Source organism: Micropterus salmoides, unplaced genomic scaffold (genome assembly GCF_014851395.1).
Source record: "Micropterus salmoides isolate LMB-PRFRI ecotype aquatic unplaced genomic scaffold, ASM1485139v1 Ms_hic_scaffold_4, whole genome shotgun sequence".
NCBI classification, from domain to species: domain Eukaryota; kingdom Metazoa; phylum Chordata; class Actinopteri; order Centrarchiformes; family Centrarchidae; genus Micropterus; species Micropterus salmoides.
In genome coordinates this window covers 24758361-24768145 of record NW_024043372.1, presented here as the reverse complement: position 1 = coordinate 24768145, position 9785 = coordinate 24758361, and the positions used below count along the sequence as shown (strand labels likewise).

General features: G+C 38.8%; 1 protein-coding gene across 2 annotated transcripts; it reads left to right on the top strand.

Annotated features, from left to right (window-relative positions):
- The first annotated feature begins 1898 nt into the window (after positions 1–1898).
- si:ch1073-456m8.1 (leucine-rich repeat flightless-interacting protein 1) lies at positions 1899–9421 on the top strand. Of its 2 annotated transcripts, none has more exons than XM_038696358.1 (6): positions 1899–2124; positions 2368–2442; positions 5066–5101; positions 5354–5515; positions 5657–5740; positions 6475–9421. In XM_038696358.1, exons 1-6 carry the CDS (start codon positions 2026–2028, stop codon positions 7027–7029), a joined length of 1011 nt encoding a protein of 336 aa, XP_038552286.1. In that variant the 5' UTR covers positions 1899–2025; the 3' UTR covers positions 7030–9421. The 2 variants fall into 2 exon arrangements, with proteins under 2 accessions (XP_038552286.1, XP_038552285.1); XM_038696357.1 differs by having other exon boundaries at positions 1900–2124; positions 5063–5101.
- The last annotated feature ends 364 nt before the right edge of the window (positions 9422–9785 follow it).

Below are 9785 nucleotides of genomic sequence, written 5' to 3'. Positions count from 1 at the left end.
GTGTAAGCCTTATGAAAATGTCGCATGTTTTTAAATAGTCTTGACAATGGATTGTAGAATCTTCTGTGTCACATTTGATCTATAAGTCAAAATGTCAATGGATCTGATCAAAATGTAGCCCAACAACACACCACAGACAAGATACTCTATTCATGTCTGTATATATGTGCTAAATAAAAGTTGTGATATTTCTGGAACAGACTTCTTCTACATGTACAAATAATACTTCACTGAGTTACCTTCTCTCAGCGAGGCATCACTGACCCACTAATGTCCTCTGCTGGAGGAACACAGAGTTGCAGCTGGTGTTTCAGTCATCAGTTTTCATGTGTGCTGCATCTGTCACTCCTGATTGTGGTCACTGTGGTACATCATTGTAAAAAAAAGGAAATAATTCAAATAGATACTAAAGAGTCCTTTAGCTTCTCCCCTCTGGTAGGCGCTACAGAGCACTGTACGCAGACACGGGAACAGTTTCTTCCCACAAGCCATCACTCTGATGAACAGCTGACTTCTAACTCATGGTGTCAGGAACAATTCCTTTGCAACAATCCAGTAACTCTGTCTCTAATCAGCAACCTGTTTACTGGTTACTACTTATGATTGATTTGTCATTCTGTATTTCATTCCTGTTCATACTGGTATATTGTATATACTGTATCATATCCACCTACCTTAAATACATAACACCTGCACATTATTTATTCCAGCATCCTTTACCATGCTCCAACACACTGTGTACATGTATGCATGTATGTGTATATGTATATATATCACATGTACATAATAATAATAATGATAATAATTTACTCCTGCATCCTTTGCACTCATTGCACTATTGTCTCAATCTGTCTATATTGTTTTTGTTTGTAGTGTCTATGTGTTCTGTATACTGTAGGCGTGTCTGATTTTATTCATGTATGACCGACCACATTGTGAGCAATGTACGATCCAGAACCAAATTCCTCGTATGTGTACACCTACCTGGCAAATAAAGCTGATTCCGATATATGGAGCTACCCAAACATTAATGTTTGGGAAACACTGTTGCTGCTGTTTCCTCACATTTCCTTTCTTTCCATTCCTTGTAGCTTTATTCCAGTTTTACATTACATTTACAATAAATGTATTCATTTGGCTGACGCTTCTATCCAAGGTGACTTACAATTGCTATATATGTCTGGAGCAACTAGGGGTTAAGTGCCTTTTAATCAGGGACACATTAGTGGATGTGTCACAGAGGGGAATGAACCCAGGTCTCTCACACCAAAGGTGTGACACACTTTGTTTTTTGTCCAAATTAAACAAACAAAATATAACATGGTGCTGCAAATATGTTGTCCCAAAAGGTTGAGCTATTTCTTTATGATACATATATTGTTGGAAATACAATATAGCTCTGTGCTTTCCCACAGTTTTATTCTGTTTATGTAAGTTTTCATCATTACATACAGTAGGAAACGTTAGAAATATTGGATTTTAAGGCATTTCCCCCTAATTCAGCCTTTAGTATCTTTGGGATTTTGACAAACAAATCTAAGTTTTGCAGGGTTAAACTGTGCAGGGCTGTCCAACTTTCTTACGTGAAATGCTGTAAGTGTATATATATATTTTTTTGTAGGCTACCCACTTTGCTATAACTTCCCTCATTCACTTCATGTGTCCACAAAATATACATGAACCATCAAGCTCACCTGGAAACACTTGGCAAGCCTTGTTGTCGACGAGTTTCAGCACTTAGGACTTAAACAACAAGAACTGGTTTATTATTAGCCCTCCACAGTTAAAAAAGCCCGTTCTCTCTCCTGTGAAAGCCTGACCTTTGACTTCTCTGAGAGTGTGGGCGGAATGAGGGCGGTGTGAAAGACAGTTTGGTCCCCGTGGCTTTCCGTAGATCACGGCCTGGGCGTCGGCAGTTCACTCAGCGCTGCTGCGTAGGACACAAACACCAAACACCACTTCTCCCAGAGAGCTCGGAGGTGTCTCTTACATAATCGAAAACTTATTATAAAACACACAAAAAACATGCATTCAGTCACTCTAGACAGCAGCGGCTCGCCAAAGAAGTGGACGTTATCTCGGGGAATGAGCGAGGATGAGTCTCTCCGCAGCATTATAAAAGAGGTCAGAAATCACTGTTTGTTCAGAGCTAAGCTACAGCTAACGGTTTGTCATCTCTCAGGATGTGAGTCTTTAAACAAGTAACGTTATGAAGTGTAGCCAGTCTCAGCCATATTAATAAGACTTAACAGCGTCTGAAATGAACAGTCGGGCGTGTTTTTATCTGTAGCTTCAGTTCACTTCCCCAGTATTAGCTAGCTGCTTGTGTTGTGCTCTGTCTGAGGTGTGGTTTTGTCTCCTTATCAGACCGACAGCTCATCCAGGCGCCTGACACGGAGCGACAGCCGAGCAGGCACCCTGAAGAAGAGGAGCAACAGCCAGGTAGGAGCCAGAAACCCCTGGACACCGTAATGATATCTAGCTGATCACACCTGGAGGGCTCCTGTCTCTCGCAGTAGGCTAGTCAACATTACTGTGTTCAAAGACAGTTTCAGATAGTTGTGCTTTAGTGTATTTTACTTTCCACTCCTCTACAAGAGGGAAACATTGAAGGCTACTTTTTACACCACCATCTCAGTGTAGCTCTCACTTAAATGTAGTTATACTTTTATGTGAGAGCAATACACAGATTAAGGTTTTACATGAAGAAACATGTGATAATCTTATAAAATACAATGCATCGTCCAGTTTCAAAAAAGCAGTGTCTAGTTGAGACTTTGATGTCTGAGTTGTTGGCAAGTTAACCAAAGAGTGATTTCCTGTCAGGTAGGTTTCAGGCAGGTATATCTATATTTATATCTATTTATAAATATATACACACATTTGTGTAGCAGGGGCCATAATACAGAAACTTCCTAATGGGCAGATCCTATCCTAACTGCTTGGTAACCATGGTAATAAGGGTTAGCAACTGATTTAGGTAAAAGGCCATTACAGATTAACAGTACCTAAGTCAGTGTTCCTTTCCTAACTTAAGATAGGAAAAGTGTATTACAGAAGTATCCTAACTTCGTGAAATCTTAAGCTCTCCTAACTTTAGGGTAACTGTTAAGCTGTCCTAACTGTACTTTTCCACCAGGTAGTGTTTGCTAACTTGTTTAATCCACATGGCTGCTCGTTTATTGCTTTTACAAAATCAACAAAATGTCAACAGGCGGTACTTATTAATTGATCTACCGATGGCGATGTAACACTGGATAATGTATCGTTATATAACAAAATGTAGAGACATAATGTACAAAAAATATCCAAATGCAAGTCTTTGATAGAAGGAAATTGTTAAATTCAAGAAATACATGAAAACATGATGACGTTGGCCCGCAGCTTTTATTTATTTATTTATTTTTTTACCTTCATTATTAACTTTCCTGAGAAGACAGGTTCCTGCTGGGGTCAGTGAGGGAGCACAGGAGGAGTCACCACCAGTTTTCCTATGCTCACAACAGTTGCCTTTCTCTTCGTATCACTTGTAAATAGACTTGTTTTCTTTTTGACAGCATCAGTGCTCCGCTGGCTGCCAGATAGCCTATGCGGTGGTGACTGAGTCCGCTATTTTAGCCCACTCTCTCTGTTTAACCTCCCAAAATAAGCGTTACGTGAATTTGGATTTCTCAACGGAGGTTACCAACACCTCTTAAGTCATCTGACTTGAAGTCCAATGATAGTAGTTGTTTCTGCTCCATTTTCAGTGTATGTTTCATTTAAGAAGCTACCAAAAAACAGCGATTAAAAGACATTTAGCTTGGCGAGATGAGAAAAGTGGCATCAGTTGCTAGGTAAGACATAAAAGTTGATAATTGATGTTGGATTGAGTATTTAAAATTTCCTAACCTGAGATAAGATAAGATGAATTAAGATAAGATAGTATTCCTAAAGTTAGTTAGGATTTGCTTCTGTAATACCAAACTGGTAAAAATCCTACCTTAACTTAAGACAGGAACTTTCTGTAATACCAGAACTTTATTTCTTCTCTTCTACTTCATTAATCATTTTATGGTCTCTCAGATTTACCTTGTGGCCCTATTGGAGGCACCTCTACCACTGGTCTAAACAAGTTAACAGCTCCATGTCAACCAGCTACAATAGTAAAATGCTACTCGCATATTGCTGCAACAGTATTGACTCTAAAATGTCATCTGCTACTTTTTCAGTTACATGGGGATGAAGAACACTTATTTATAGTACATTTATTCATTTAGCTGACACTTTTATTCAAAGCGACTTACAATTGCTGTATATGTCAGAGTTCGCACGCCTCTGGAGCTACTGGAGCAACTCGGGGACACATTGGTGGTTGTATCACAGTAGGGAATTGAACCCGGGTCTCTCACACCAAAGGCATGTGTCTTATCCATTGCGCCATCACCACCTAGCATATTTTAAATGCTTGTAATGGTACTTATGCCTAAGTAAAGGATCTGAACGAACCCCCACAACTGCACTTAAGAGGCACTTGAATGAGGTCCTGATATATAGCTTGGCAACAGACATTTATTTGTAGAAAATCTAAACTTGCATTCAGTGATCTTGTTGGGACAAACTGCGTTCCTGTCAGGGTGTTTGGTCAAAAGCTTAAATTGATTTTTGAAAATATAACAGTACCTCTCTGTCTGGCACTGTTCTGTTTACCACTACTGTGGAAAGGCAATGGGTCTGACTCAAATCCATCTTCATAAGCCAAAAAAGTTGCACCAAATTCTGTGACCCATCATGTTTGTGACCTGATTAGGAAGGTGAGCTTTAATGCCACTGCAAACGTTTTTGTCACACTTAATCACATAATGTGTTCTGAGAGCTGTTATCAAACATGGTGCCACCATAGTACAGTATATAGATAGTGTCAGATAGCTGCGATATCAGGTGAACCACAGCCCATGCATTATAGTCGGCCTTTTAGAGCATGTTTATCTTGATGTAACTTGATGTAACTATATTAAAAAGACTAAAAGTATTATTTACAAACTGTTTTTTAATTCCCCCCCCCCCCCCCCCCCCCTTTTAGCAGTCTGAGCAGGAACTCTTCATGGGACTCCCAGAAATGGTGAGTATTTCTTACTGGTGTTACAATTATGACGAGGTTTTACTATTTAATGTCTTATTCACTGTCCTGTCCGGTAGTATAGATCACTGCAGTGATACATATTCCTTTACATACGGAGGGATTTTCATGCTTCCAGAAGAGGCCTCCCACTGATGCCTCTGAGAGCTTGCTAAACAGTTGCCCGCCCACTGACTGGCATGCGTTTCTTTCTAATGTTGCCCACACTGATTTGTAATTGTGCTTGTGGTTTAGCTGGAGCTGCAGGCCAGCTATGACGAGGTGGTGCAGGAGCTGCGTGGGCTGGAGGTCGAGCGAGAGGCTCTGTTGTTCCAGGTGGACGTTCTGCAGGACACGCTGGAGGGTGTAGAGGAGCTGCTGGCTGAGGCCCAGAGGGAAGCTGGACAGGCTAATTTAGTACGTTGAGGCCACAAATATATGTAGACCTTGTTTAGTATTCATCCTTCTTCTAATGAGAAGTTTGTTTTTGTTACTCGTTGTAACAAAGTAAGCGACTAACAAGCTTCTGGTCATCTCATTGTGCCGCTGCATTTGTAGGAGCTGGAACAAGAGAGGGAGAACAAGAGGAAACTGGAGAGCATGGTCTCCTCTCTGATGCAAGAGGTGGAGAGATTAAAAGAGGTACTGTGACAATTAAAAGGAGAACATGACAGCATTAGAGAGGAACAAGGTTTTTGAATTAATGCATAACGATGTAAAGTCTTATTGAACTTATTTATGTCAGGAACGTGATCACTTCTTATCGAATGTGAATGTTTGATGTTCAGCCTATTGTCTTTTTCAGAGCTCACAAATTCATATTTCAAAAATCAAACGTCCAACATTAAAAAGAGAAACCATATTCAGGTTGCTCAAAATCAGCTAATCATTTTAATTTAAATCATAAAAAATTACATCAATTTGAATTGGTGACATTGTAAAATTTGAGGTGAAAAGCTCAAACTTCTAAAGATAATCCGTTCTTGTTCTGTCAGGTTACCAAGAAAGAAAGGTTCGGATGAGTAGCTGGAAACCCTTTTGATTAACCTTTTTATTTGACTAAAATAAAATATACGTTTAAAACTTTTATCTGACCTTCTGAAAGTTTCAATGAGGGAATTCAAACTAAATAATTATTTCAACATCACAAACTCTGTGACGTTTAAGTACTCAGAAGTTAATGTTAATGAAAGTTGTTCAGAGCATTCAGATGCTTATAAAATTCAAATTTTCATGGATGTCTTCTTTCTTTGCTTTCATTTTGTTAGAGATGGCATTGAATTGACAGGCAAACTTAAACAATAATAACAAAATAAGTTTAAAACGCAACTATATGTAGTTTTAATCTGAAAGGACACATGATTTTCTCTTTACAGGAAAGGAATAATGAACCGCATGTTCCAGCGAACACACATGGACATGTGGATGAGGTCACAAGACAAGAAATGAAAAACAACGCCAAGGCATCGATGAAAACCGCACACAGAGAAGAAAAAGACTCGTCGCTGTGTGAAGCTCACAGCAGCCAGAGCAGAGCATCAGAGGAAGACGGACAGAGTGAAAAGTTAGAAGATGAAGGAAGCTTCCTGACAAAGCTGCGGAAGATGGTCGGTAAGTCCCCGAGCCATTTGCCCTCTCTTGCACTGGACAACCCAGTCTCTGAAGACGGGGTCCTGCGGAGGCCTTACGAAAACAGCGTTGAGGTCTTCGATGGACTCCACCCTTCTTCGGACGGGAAGGACTCAGACAGCATAAGTGCCTACGAGGATGCGTCTGCTGAGACTCCAGAGCAGGACAGGATGTTCCCGGGTGAAGCAGACACTTTGGAGCTGCCTCATGATTCAGAGAATAAAGAGAAGCTTAACAACTGCCAGGCCAATGACAGCGAGACCCAAGACCCCAAAAACCCAGACGTCTGTGTCATGTCTTAACTAATCTGGTTGACCTACTACGGGGCAAAAGGTTGAAGGTTATTATTGGTCAGCTGGTGTAATTCAAGAGCTCTTCGATTTGCAGTTTACTCACATCTGATGTTTATGTCTTTGGAAACATTGAGGCCAACAATCACATTTAGAGTTGTAATTAGAGCTCCAATGAGTAGTCAATTAATCGATTAATCTGCAATTATTTTGACAATCAGTTAATCGTTTCTGTCATTTTTCAAGTGACAATGCCAAACATTTGCTGGTTTCAGCTTCTCCAGTGTGATATCTGACGATTTCTTTGGGATTCAGACTGCAGGTGGAACTGAATGAGTTGTTTGAAGACGTCACTTTGGGCTCTGGGAAATTATGATAGTCATTTTTAAAACAACCTTTTTATAACTAAAAGAATCTGCAGCTTAATTGAAAATAAAAATAATGGTTAGGTGCAGCCCAAGTTGTAAGACGAAGGAACTCGGGATCCAGGCAGTTTACTAGCTGAAATTCCACTAAGGACTACTGTTATTTGCCAATAATTTCTTTTCTGTCTTAACTTTAAAAAAAAAAAAAAATACATGGATAAACATTGGAAATACTCCATGCTGCTTTGACCGTTTACTTCTTTGGTAACCTCTTTATATACTAACAGCTGGCGGGACACAAGTCAGGATTTACCTGTTTGAAAACGCAGTGAGCTCTGTAAGAATGTGGAACGGGACTGTTGCTGATTTGGCTCCAGTCATAACTGCAGGACAGGTTAATAAGGTTTTAAGAGACAGGTTTTTTAAGTAAGGGAAAATGCCATCTTATTTACTGCTTTGCTGATCTCAACCAGAACATTTATTTTTTTATCTTTCATATATGGCCCTTTGTCCTGTTTTTATTTTGAATTAAGGGAAACTGAATTAGCTGCATTTGCACTTTTTAAAGTTCTTGTATTGTGGTATAAGATTACATTAGAAACAACATTCCCTTTATAAACAAACATGTCAGCGAGGAGTAATCAGCTGACCTGCTGCAGGCTGTATTCTCTCTGCATGGTAATACTGTATGTTTGCACTTTGGAAGTGGAATTTGCTGAAATTAGTCTCTTTCGGATGTCTCTGCTGTACACGTTTGTATTTAATCGCTTTTTTATTTAAATTTTATACAATGTAACATTTCTTTATGCTTGCAAGAATAGAAGACCCTTTCTCATCATTTGAGATCAATACTTTGCATGAGTACCCAAGAATGTATATTGATTTTAATGATTTACAAATTGCACATGGATCTGTGCCAGTTTATTAGTACTTTTGCACGCAGTACTTTTCACACCTGTATTAAATAACAGTGTAATTGTAAACAGATTTACTGCGAAATTGGTGTTTTGAAGGGATTTTAAATTTTGTTTACAAATAATGTATCGCTGTCATTCCCTGGTTTTTAAGGTGGGTCTTTAGTCAAATTAACAGATAAGCTCAGTTTTGATAAACACTAACTTTTTTTTAATAAAAATTGCAGTTTGGAGAACTGATTCTGTCAAAGAAAACAAAAGCAGAACAATATAAATACATTCATGGAAATTAGAAATGGAACATTTGCAGTCTGCATTTAGCTGCATGTCATTTTGGTCGTATATTGATGTTTGTATTGACTCGTTTGTCTTTTGCATTGCTTTTTATCACACAGGCCTATTTCAAAATAATGCTGGTTCAAACACTTTGATTGTCTGTTGTGCTGTCTGCCATGATGCACAAAGCATCGGCGACGCAGCTGTTAAGATGACATGTCATTGACAAGTGCTGTTACTGTAGTGCTGCCGCTGTAGTACTGCTACTATAGTAGTGTTACTGTAGTGCATGTGCTGTTACTGTAGTACTGCTGCTGTACTGTTGCCGCTGTAGTACTGTTACTGTGGTGCTGCTGCTGTAGTACCGTTACTGTGGTGCTGCTACTGTAGTACTACTCCTGTAACGCTGTGTGGTGGCACTGTGGTCCGTTTTTGAACAGTCAGGCCATTTGCAACCAACGCTGTTCAGATATTCTTACAGAAACATTCACAATCATTGGTGGTTTATGTTGTCATCAACAATTCATTTTATTCTACTATTCATTTCCTGTCAGTTTAAACCATTTGGTTTGCTGTAATGAACTCTGACTTAAAATATTTAACTTCCTCATCTGTCAATATCACTGGTTCAGTTCAGCATTTTGAGTTCACAGCAGTGAGTTTGTTTTTGTTTAAATTTTAACACAACAATACAAACAAAATATGATCTTACTGTATTTTGATGCATTTTCTAGTTCTAGATATTACTTGTCCTGATCTTTGTATAAAATGTTCAGATGTAACAGTGAATGACCGTAACTCAAAAGTACATTCCAGACATATGAAAATAAAAGGAGTCAATGATGCTGATGCTTTGTTTTGACTTATATTTGAAATAATGACATGATAAATCACCATCATAAGCTACTTTACTGTGTTCTGACATTTAAAACAAAAGATCTGACTTTAAGCTACACAGGGATGTCAGTGTGTGTGTGTGTGTGGGGGGGGAGATCCCTTCTAAATTGTGTTTTAAAGATGTTTAAAGAATCTGAAGGATCAGTTTAGCTAACATCTTGGTTTTATGAAGTTATTATGAGTAGATGAATGCCATAGCTTGCTTTTTTTAAAAATTAAATGCAGACATTTGGATAGTTGTGTTGCTAGAAATCAGAGCAATTTTGGTGGTTCAGAATGTGTTTAACTGCCATGTAACTTAGTGATATAAACTTTC